This window comes from Nicotiana attenuata, unplaced genomic scaffold (genome assembly GCF_001879085.1).
Source record: "Nicotiana attenuata strain UT unplaced genomic scaffold, NIATTr2, whole genome shotgun sequence".
NCBI lineage: Eukaryota > Viridiplantae > Streptophyta > Magnoliopsida > Solanales > Solanaceae > Nicotiana > Nicotiana attenuata.
Window position 1 is genome coordinate 132,188 of NW_017671600.1, and position 11,742 is coordinate 143,929.

General features: G+C 38.3%; 1 protein-coding gene across 6 annotated transcripts; it reads right to left on the reverse strand.

The window, feature by feature from the left end:
- Positions 1 to 2,817: 2,817 nt before the first annotated feature.
- LOC109209210 (cactin) lies at positions 2,818 to 11,018 on the reverse strand. 6 transcript variants are annotated; one of them, XM_019372437.1, is made up of 4 exons: positions 8,905 to 11,018; positions 8,407 to 8,481; positions 7,956 to 8,114; positions 2,818 to 3,168 (listed from the first exon to the last, which is right to left on the reverse strand). In XM_019372437.1, exon 1 carries the CDS (start codon positions 10,968 to 10,970, stop codon positions 8,937 to 8,939), a length of 2,034 nt encoding a protein of 677 aa, XP_019227982.1. In that variant the 5' UTR covers positions 10,971 to 11,018; the 3' UTR covers positions 2,818 to 3,168; positions 7,956 to 8,114; positions 8,407 to 8,481; positions 8,905 to 8,936. The 6 variants fall into 6 exon arrangements, with proteins under 6 accessions (XP_019227982.1, XP_019227980.1, XP_019227979.1 ...); XM_019372435.1 differs by having other exon boundaries at positions 7,956 to 8,010; positions 8,732 to 11,018; XM_019372434.1 differs by having other exon boundaries at positions 7,956 to 8,095; positions 8,732 to 11,018.
- Positions 11,019 to 11,742: the final 724 nt, after the last annotated feature.

Consider the following 11,742-nt stretch of genomic DNA (forward strand, 5'->3'; position numbering starts at 1 on the left):
TCAACTGAAAGGAAGAAATAAAGAAAAAAGAAAATCGCACAACAACAAAGTACAAGTGGGATACAATCCCTTGACCTTAGGGAAATAAAACCAACCATCCAACCAGTGAACCACTTAGCTCTTTTTGGTGCATGGGTACCAGAAGATAATATTAAACAATTTCTGTGAATTATGTACATGGAATATCTGATTTATTGGAAAGACCATGAGTTCACGATGAACCCAATTTTATTAATTAGATCCGCCCCTAACTGAGATTGACACAATTGACATCTTGTCATACAGTTAATTGGATTCTATGCTGAGAAATCTCAGCGTCTTCTAGTATATGAGCTTATGAGCAACGTATCATTAGATAAAAGAATCAACCATAGTAGTAAAGAGCTCACTAGCCCGCAGTTATGAAGATTGCATGCAAAGAATTCTAAAAGGACAGTCCGGTGCACTAAGTTCCTGCTATGCGCGTGGTCCGGGGAAGGGACGGACCACAAGGGTCTATTGTATGCAGCCTTACCCTGCATTTCTACAAGAGGATGTTTCCACGGCTTGAACCATTGACCTCCTGATCACATGGCAGCAACTTTACCGATTATGCCAAAGTTCCTCCTCACGCAAAGAACTCTGTGTTTGGATTTTGAGTCCCAAATATTCTCCTAGATGAGGATACAAAGGCAGAGGAAGGGCAACCAGTCGATCTGATCGATGAATACAGTGAAGATATGTAGTGTTACATAGACGCCATACAGACGCCACAGGTCATGGAGGGTGTTCTGGATATTGAGAAGAACCTATATTATAGCTTTCTAAGAAAATAAAACATCAATCAATTCTGCCAATTTGGCTTCATTGGTTCCTTCAATCCTGTCAGTCCCGAGTTGAGTAGAAACCAATTGAAAAGCATTCTAGCTAGTTCCCAGTTGCTATGAATTGCAGCTTTCTTTCTACTTGTAGTTTTCTTCCCATTGTTAACAAAGTTAAAGGGGTTTCGTTTTTATTATTATAGCACATTCTAGGTTCAAATTTATCATTGCAATCTATAACCATTAGTGTTAGTATGATATCCTTTTATTCATATATTGCTATTATTTATTATCAAGAGTTTAATTGCTTTCTTGGCTTCAGTATTTTTATATTTTTTTGAGATGGGAAAATTTTTGTTTGAGATGGACTTCAATATTTGTATATTGTTTTATTCCTTCTTGTTGCCATTACTTTTGTCATCCGTTCTCCAACCGAGGGTCTATAGGAAAAACGGTAAAGGGTCTGATATGTCCCCCTACTAAAAATAATAATTGTTTAAAAATATCCTTCGTTATATTATCAGGTCAAAAAACTCCTTACCGTTACACTATTAAACAAAAATGCCCCTAAACAGACGGAATAGACACGTGTCTCTCTCAGATTTAGTTGACCTATCCCCAATTTAAAATACCCAATACCTCTGTTATCCGACCCTAAACCCCCTCCCCTAAAATTAACCCCACCAGACACGACCCTCTTTCTCTTCTCTCACCTCACACCAAAACCATCGGAAAACATCGCAGCTCACCGGAAAATTCCTCCTGTATTGGCCCCCCTCGTCTCCCTTCTCTTCTTCTTTTTCTTCGTGTTTCATCATCCAAACAGCAAACTCATTCCACCATATAAGCGAACGGAACCGATGAAACTCGCCGGAAAAATTACAAAACCACCACTCTCTAACTGTTTCCTTCTTCATTTTATATCCACCATGAAAACCGGCGAGATCTACTACAAATCTTGGCCAAAACACCACTGTCTTACTTTTGTTATCTTTTTCAAAACAAAAAATACATCACAGCCTTCCTTAATTTTCTTCTACTTATTTCTTTTTCTTCTATCCAATTTGTTGGATCTAAAAAAATCAGAGGTTTTGCCATTTCTTGAACTTCGCCGGAAAATAGAACCTAGCCAGGTCCCACGGAAATTCTCAGATCTGCTTGTTGGTTTTTATTTTTCCTGTGACCTTTAGATAGCTGCTCATATTGATAAAAAACGATGACCTTAATTAGAAATTTGCTCGTGTTAATAATAGTTGATAGAAATTACACTAAAAAATTATTTTAATAATTGCTAGATACAACGCCGGAAAACCTGCTCGAAATTACAATAAAAAGATCTTTCCATAACCACCACACATACGAATCTTGAGGTAAATTTCCCTAAATTATCCCTCTTAAAGATTTAATTTTTACAATCTGGGTTTATATGAATGAGTAACTTAGTATTTTTAGGTTTGTTGTGGAAAAGGTAAAAATAGTGAACTGGTTAAACCCATATTTGGATTTGAATGTCAAAATTTGGATGTCAAGTATGTGGGTCGGAGCGGGTTCCGTCCAATTTGGGTTATTAAAAAGAACCAGATGGCCCTGAGCCTCAAAAATCAACGCCACGTGTCTATTCCGTCTGTTTAGGAGCATTTTTGTTTAATAGTGTAACGGTAAGGAGTTTTATGGCCCGATAGTATAACGAAGGACATTTTTAAATAATTGTCAATAGTAGAGGGACATATCAGACCCTTTACCGTAGGAAAAAACCTCTCTCCCTTCTAGGGTAGGGGTAAGGCTCACTTGTGGGAAAATACTGGGATTTTTGTTGTTGATTGCAATCTATAACCAATTCACCAACTTTTTCTCTCTTCTTCCCTTCCCTAGCTTCTCTCAAAGGGGTCGGAAAGAAAAGGAAGGGTTGATGTAAGCTTTTATTCGTTGCTCTTTGGGGGTTGTTGGTTTTAACAAATAGGACAAGCAAATAGGTGAATTTATATACTGCTATTTATTCGCTGTGTCATTCTTTCCCTTTCCTTTCCAACTAAGTGACTCTTAATTTCAAGATCCAGAGGCAATCTCATGTTCTAGAAGGGTACAGAATACATCAAATAGTAAAAAGCAACTTATAATACTCCTCGTAGAGAAAGACTAACTTACGTGAATATTAATGGTTTATCATCTTGTCTGTAGCTTGTTAGCATTTCGGTTGGAACAAACAATAGTCAAGACTTGTTCCTTTTGTCAGCCTTCTCTGTCTCTTTCAAGCCTCTAGAATAGCAATGAACCAACATTAGTTCAAAACAAGAGATCCCATGGCATATCATTATTGCTGTACCGCTATAGCTTCTTAACTTGCACCCAACTAGTTTTTCCTTTTCCCCTGAGATACAAAGTATAAATGTGCTGTTATCATATGAATGTTCAGATGCACAACAAATATGGAAAATGAAGGCATAAAACTTTGGTTCTTTTCCTATTTTACGAACATCAACCTTCAATTAAACAACCAAGTAGGAATAATCCATCTCGAAAGAGCACATTAGACATATTAAAAGCGGAGTTCAGTCTGTGGAATTATAAAAACTAAAGTTACCTACTGCGGGATCTCCACAAGCAGCTCTATTTAACAGAGATTCCATCAAGGTTCTCCAAGATATTTATGCGCATCTTAGTGAAATTCCTGCAAACACTATTGACCCAATACTATTCACCACATTATCAATAAATGTCTTTAAACACTCCGATGCCAAAAAGGGGGTCTAAGCAATTGTTAATTCATCTCCAGCAAGACATTCATATCTCTCTCAATTTACCAGACTGCAGCTCAAACTATTGGGGCATGTAGCAACTAAGTCTAAAGTTATAGTAATTAACTAAAGGTTCAAGGTTTAGGCAATATCCTAAAGTATTCAAATAGCAGGTTGTACATTAGCTAAAAATAGTTATTAACTAGAGGCAAATCCTGTGTGTCAAATAATAGACAAGTTATTTCTAGATACTTCAAATCCTATTAAATCGATGCAGATAAAACATGTAAAGCAGGTAATCTAGATAAACAAAAAAAAGCACCCACTGCTTTTCTTCTCCTCTTTTTCTTTTGGTTTTGCGGTCCCGATAATTTCAGAAGAGAAGGTTGAAGAAGGGCGGTTTAGAGCAAGGGTGCGTCTTGTATAAAGACTCCATTTTTGTCACGACCCGAATTTCCCACCCTCAAGAGTCGTGATGGCGCCTACTAGTGAAAGCTAGGCAAGCCAACCAATTGAACTATTTACCTTGTTTCCATTTTTAATCCGATAACAGTTAAGAGCCAACAATTAGATAACAACGGAATTGAATAAGCGGAAGACTGCATTGTAAAGTTTTAATAATACAGCTAATACCAATCCATAACAAATCTACCCAAGATTGGTGTCACAACTTCACAGATTGTCTAGGAGTACTACAAATAAAGGTCGTGAAAGAAATAAATACAACATTGTCTCTGGAAATACATGAAAGAAACAGGAATAGTAGATAGAAGGAGACGCCAAGGCCTGCGGACGCCTGCAGGACTACCTCGGGTCGCCTGACGAACAAGAAACGGCAATCTCACTGCGGTCCGAAATCTACAGCACTGGGATCTACACAAAAGAGTGCAGAGTGTAGTATCAGCACAACCGACCCCATGTGCTGGTAAGTGCCTAGCCTAACCTCGGCGAAGTAGTGACGAGGCTAGTACCAGACTACCAAATAAACCTGTGCAGTTAAATCATATACAGCGAAAATAGAAGCAGATAATTACATCTAAAGTTGGGCGGGGGAAACATGCTGCGGGGAGTAACAGGTAACAACAGAATAACAGTAGAAAAATGTAAGGAACGCCATAAATCAACTACCAGCAAAAGATAAGGAAATAAGAGACAAGTACATATGTAATACCGTTGCAGGCGTGAATGGGTAATCGGGTTTTGGTCCGAACTTCGGGTTTGGACAAAGCGGGCCCGGGGTCGATTTTTGACTTTTTGGGAAAAACTTTAGAAAACTCATTTCCATGCATTAGAATTGATTCATTTAGCATTTATTGATATAGTTAAGTAACTTGTGGCTAGATACAAGCAAGTTGGTGGTGGAATCAAGAGGAAAAGCGATAGTTGAGGCTTGAACTGTGTTCGTGGCATCGAGGTAAGTGTTTGGTCTAACCTTAACTTGAGGAATTAGGAGTTATGCCTTAATTGCTATGTGTTAACTGTGGAGTTCGACGTATAGGCATGGTGACGAGTATCTATACGCCGGTGTCAAGCATGCCCGTGAGTCTTGTATTGCAATTGCTATGACTCTGTTGTGGTTTATTCGTGCTTCATATTAGGATTATCATTATTGTTCCCTTGCAGGGATGTTGGTGTTATATTACTGTTCCCTTGCCGGGATGTTGATGTTATATTACTATTCCCTTGCCGGGATGTTGTTATATTATTGTTTCCTTGCTGAGACTCTTTTACGATTGGTGTTGAAATATGAAATGGGAGCGGGTTGCACGCCTGCAACGGTAATATATGAAATGGGAGCGGGTTGCACGCCTGCAACGGTGATTACATGAAATCTTGTAAAAAGAAGTTAAGGAGTAAAGAAAATGAGTTAGAAATTACTTACTAATGTTTTGAAGAAGAAAATGTGTTTGGAAAATCGCCTCTTACGTTTTTGGGGTTTTGAAAAATAAGAAATAACTGAAAGTCCCGTTTAAATATACCCCTCTAAGACCCTCTCCGCGGACCGCACAAAAAGGATTGCGGCCGCGGAGCTCACCGCGAAGACTGCAGTGACATGCTTTAGTATTTTGGCCATAACTTTCTCTACAGATGTCCAAATTGTGATTTCTTTACCTTTCTGGAAACTAGACACGAAGGGCTACAACTTTCGTTTTTGAATCATCTCAAAATTCCTTGCAGATCAAAAGATATAGACTTCCGAAGTCAGACCAGTGAACCTGCGAATTCTTCCTCACCGCGGACCGCACAAAATCGAGTGCGGCCGCAAAGTCCCCACCGCGGACCGCACGAAATCTTTTGCGGCCGCAAAGGCCCCTCTGCAGTAGCACAAAATCATTGCGGACCGCACTCGCGGGTTCAGAGATCTGCAACTTCTCTGAACCTACAACAGCTATATTTTTAAGTCTAAAACATCTCGGAACCTATCCGAAACTCACCCGAGCCCTCAGGACTCCAAACCAAATATTCATACTAACTCAAAAACATCATATGGACCTACTCGTGCGATCACATCATCAAAATAACATGTAAATCCATGAATTAAACCTCAAAGCTCATCATTTTCATCAAGAACACTTAAAGTTCATAACTCTTCAACTGGAAGTCCAATTCACGTCAAATAAACTCCATTTTTCACCAAATTTCACAGCTATCATTTAAATCTTATAACAAGTTTGTACCGGGCTCCGGAACCAAAATACGGGCCCTATACCAATGGTTTCAAACATTAATTCTCTTCTTCATTTCTTAGATAATTCAGCAAAACAATTTCTTTCAAAAATTGATTTCTAAGGCTTGGGACCTCGGAATTCATTTCCGGGCATACGCCCAAGTCCCATATTTTACTGCGGACCTCCCGGGATCGTCGGAACACGGATCCGGATCCGCCTGCTAAAAATGTTGACCAAAGTCAACCATAATCAAATTTTAACTCTAGAAATTTCTATTTCTCATATTTTCACATAGAAGGCTTTCCGGATATAGGTCCGGACCACGCACGCAAGTCGAGGTGAGGTAAAGAGGAGGTTTTTAGGCCTCGGAACACTGAATTTGTTTCTAAAACAAGTGATGAACTTTTGGGTCATTCACAGTTTTGCTCCCAAAGTGTACAAGCAAGAAAACAGAAAAGGAAAGAGGCAAGAAGGTTAGGTAATCTGAAACACACAGTCTGTATGAAAATCACACAATAGGTTCAATGATAGAAAAAATAATAAAGGTATATAATACTTGTAACACATTTCCAGAAAGTCCACCTTAACATATTATAGTCATTTAACATTGTAACGCTCGGGGGAGTAAGCTACTTGCTTAAATAAAATTTGGGACATAACTCACAAACTTGTTTTAAATTACTAATTAACATTAACAAATAATCTTCTAAATATTCAAGAAAAAGAATAAAGGAGGCTTTTATTTTCACAATAAACATGTAGGTTCTAACAGCAAACTTTAAGCCTAAAACCTGACTTAAAAGCCTCCACATGCTCCATCAAACCAATATATATTCAAACTGAGAACAGATGGAATAATTCCTAAAGACATGGATCCTAAGGGATAATGAAATAAATCTAGTCCAAATCTCACCACGTAAATAGCACTTCAGAACACTCGATCGAGCTAATGGTAGAGTGCTGAAATTTCTAATTTATGATCTAAACAGAATAATATTATCCAGTCCAGAAAGTCTATTCAAGATATCAACAAGCATTCTGATTTTTACAGACTTTACTGACCATAGAAAATAGCCTAATCATGCTTTAGCCGTAAACTTTCTAGAGTAGGCTTTTGACAAACATGGAAAATTATGTGTATCAACACACATCAAACAGATAAATAACTATCCTGTTGGTTTGATTACCAAATTTTGAATGAAACTAATCTCAGTTTCTACAGTATCACATAAGACGTGCCTAACGCCGTCCATAGATAAACAGTCATCATTTCTGCATTAAGAAAAGAAGGGACTAGATATATGCTCTCTAAGACAATTTTCAAGCATAAGACATATAATCAGAATAAGGACATTCATTGGCAGTCATTGTTATGAGATTTCTTAAGATTCACAAAAAAAGAACCTAAGTAGCATGAACTCTAAGGCAACAAAGATTGTGACTGGCATTTAGGCTTCATCAAAAAGAAGCATGACCAATGTTTATTTTCACAACATCTACCATTAACGGATCCCAATCATGCATAAACATTTTGACAAACATTTGTCATTCACGTGTTTTATTAATACACAGCCAACATAGTAACTTCCCTAAAGAACATGATTTCTAACATGCGATCAAACAGAACATGATTTCTAATATGCTATATCAAATACAGAGCCTTCAATCAGTACCCAAAATTCAACTATAACATGGCAAATAGGGTTAACTGTAAATGAACAAAAGCAGAAATATAGAGGTTTAGATCTAACCTACTTCAAAGCATTGATCTGGGCTCAGAGAGAGGCCGTTTCAGATTTACTCCTCCTTAAACAAGATCAAACCATACAAGGATTGAGAGAGCTTAAAAACTGGGATTTTTAGAGAGAGTAGATAGTCTGGAATTTTCACCCTGTTCGACCGTGGTTAAGCTGTAATAAATAACCAGTATTTACGGTGAAACTGCGGTTTGAAAAATAGGATTTCAAATTTGAGTTTGAAAATCATATTAATTTAGGGTTTTGAAAATTGAAAATTTAGAGAGATTGAATGTTCAGATGCACAACCAAATAACGAAAAATGAAGGCATAAGACTTGCTGCTTTTCCTATTCAAGGAACATAGACCTTCAAGGAAACAATCAAGTACGAATGATCCATCTTTAAAGGGGCACTTAGACATATCAAAAGCACAATTCAACCTGGGAACTATAAAATAGAATTACCTTTGGAATCTCCATAGGCTGCTCTATTTTGCAGATATCCCATGAAGGTTCTCCGTTAGATTTATGCGCATCTTACTGCAATTCGTGCAAACACTGTTAACTCAATATGAAACACCACATTATAAATACCTATTCTTTAAACATTTCAATGCCAAAATAAAGGGTCTAAGCAATTGTAAATTCTGATAGTTTATCTCCAACAAGACATTCATATCTCTCTTAAATTACCAGATGCAGCTCAAACTATTGGAGGAAATAGAAATCATTAGCTTAATGTAAGTTACAGTGCATGCAAAGAAACATGAGGAAGACTGAAAGGGCTAACCTTATAAGGTTGCCAGGTAACAGTGACTTCACTTACTATTAGCATAAGTTAATCAGAAGAGCCCTCAGCTTTGGATTACACGTATTATGGCCAGTTTACAAAATTCTTCATGAATCAAATCGCATATAAACTGGCCTAAAAAGTACAAAAACAAGAAATTCATAAAGCTGAACCTTGCAACAAACTGTTTACTTCTTGAAGCCCATCAACGACGGTATCTGTGACGCTTGAAGTTAAAATACAGATGCAGAATTCCTCGATCGAATATGCACTTGAACCCCTTTTTATGAGAGTACTCCCATTCCCTGTTAACAATTCGAAAAGCTATATCCTCATAAGGAGGGCCAGCGTGGAACTTTATGATGCAAGTATCGGCACTATCTCCATCTTTCTCTATGACATAAGTTGGAGCTTTTGCTTTGTCAACGAGATCAGGATAAAAGATATTGAATTTGTATCCCTGCACAATCTTAGGAGGGGGGTTATCGTGATCATAATGAGTTTGATTATACTTGTTCCATTCATAACCAGTGTGAACACGGTTGAAATACTTCGGCTTCCTCGGCCTATACTTGTCGTGCCACCAGTACACCTGTGAATCAAGATTAATTTCGTCGTTTGAGCCAAATACTGCATCCCCTTCCTCCATCACTCCCATAGATTTAAATGCTTTCTTCTCAAAGTTGTTGTCTTCTGCGGGAGTTGGTGTCAAAACCTTATCTTGTGCACGTCTCTCTTCCAAAACAGCCATACGTTTCCTCTCAAGTATTGCCCTGTCTTCTTCAGGATCAACTGCTTCTTCCTTGTCATCACCGTGCATTAACACAGGCGAATAAGAACCCGCCTCTTCATCATCATCTTCTTCCTCTTCCTCCACCTCCTTCTCCTTCTCCTTCTCCTTCTCCTTCTCCTTAGCCTCCTCATTCAAGAAGGGCTCCGGAGACATAGCTCTAACCTCGTCTTGATCATGCTCCATATCTTCCTCATTAGTCCTCAATGTCTCTTCTTCCACCTCTACATCGCGACTCTCCAATGGTTTCTCAAGATGCTCAAGATGTTTGCGCAGCATTTTCGCGTGAATTTCCCTCAAACAAGCCTTTGCCTTAAAAATCTGAAGCCGCTTAAGAACAGTTTCCCAGTACTCTACAACCTTAGCAGTACCAGATCGCATTTGCGACTCAATCTGTGACTGCATCGCCTCTAACTCACCATACCCTTTACCTTGTAACAAAGACTTAACATCTGCTTCGATACTCGAATGCAACCCCCTCTCTTCTGCAAGCAATTCAGGTGGTAATTCCTCTCCGCGCACTCGCGCTTTATCCATAGCTTCCTTTTTCCTAGCTTCAGCTAATTCCCAATTACACACCACCAAAAGTGCCTCCCAATACTGTATATGCATCGGCGTTTCCCTATCTAAATCGATATGCAATTTTATATCCTCCTCAAGTTCTTCCATTTCTTTTATACCTAAACCTTTAAACACAACATAAGGTTCATCTATTTCCACATCAAAATCTCCAGAAGGTTCTAACTGCTTTATAAGAACATCAATGGGCTTAACCCGACCCTGACGGAGGCGAATTTCAGTCCGAACTTTACTCTGATCAAAATGAAACTCTTCTTCCTTCTTCTCCCAGTCCTGAAACTCGGCCCGGGCCCGTTCTCTAGCTAACAACTGTAATTCCTCTTCGCGTTGGGCTTTCTCCATTGCTCGTTCTTCTCTCCTTTTTTTAACCTTTTCAATTTCGGCCATTCGTTCTTTCTGCCTTTGCTTCTCTGCCTTCATCGAGAAGGTATCCAGCGGCACACCACGTGTGACGTCTCGTTCGATTTTCTTCCTCCACACGAATTTCTCGTTCAGATTTGAATCTCCGAATGGATTTGAATCATTTGAATAACCAGAAACTGTCTGTTGTTTCAACTTCTTCGCTACTTTCATAGCCTTCTTCTGTGCTTTCTTAGCCATATATAAAGCGATTTCTTCTTCAGTGATTTTCCTCTTCTTCTTCTTTCGCTCGTCGTCGCTGCTCTCTTCATCGGAATATTCATGAGTTCTCGATCTGCGGCTGTGACTTCGGCTTTTGCTTCGGCGGTGGCGACTGCTACTCGGCGGAGATGAATCAGAGTCGGAATGAGAAATTGAATCGGAGTCTGTGGCAGGGGATTCAGAATCGTCGGGATATCGTCGGCCGGACTTGGACGATTTCTTCTTGCTACGGTTGCCGGATGAACCCATTGCGGCGGGGAGATTTTTGCTAATCGGGTTTGTGAGGGAAGAGCCGAGTATAACACGCACCTCTGCTCCATTTATATTTTGCTCCGGGTCGGGTTTAGATTTACTTTTAGTTTATTCTTTGTTTTTTGGGTATAATTTCTATTAAATGATAACATTGGATAAGATAAAGATTATTTGAAAAAATAAAGGTCCTTTTCTTTTATACTAGTTTCTATGAACGTGCGTTGCACGTTAAAAGTTGTACCTAATGATTTTGGCAATTCTTTTATGAAAGAACATGAAATTTAAGTAATCAGAGAATTATATAGAATACAACGGTTATTTAAATGTCGAAAAATATCATTACATTAGCATAAGACGTAAATTCAAAATGATTGGCCATCGTTATCTGAACCTGCAAAAACGATCAATTTAGTCATGTTAGTAAGATAATATTATTATATACTTATAGTTTGTTGTAAATATTGATATTCCTTTTAAATATGCAGTAATATAATTGTCCGTGCGAAAAAAAATATGTTGTGGCAGATGCAGTTCAATATTTGAAATTGTTCCCCCTTGCCATTGCAAAACACAAGTGTACTGAAATTATTTTTCGATAAATTTGAAAGGATATTCTTCATTTTCAAGAGGCGAAAGCTGAATTCTGGGGATGAACGCATGCTTGAAAGTACATTGACCTATTAGAATTTCTGCATGTATAACATTGTTGTGAAAATTTCTACATATTATTCTTATACTATTACATAAACTATTTGACATATCTAAGTTT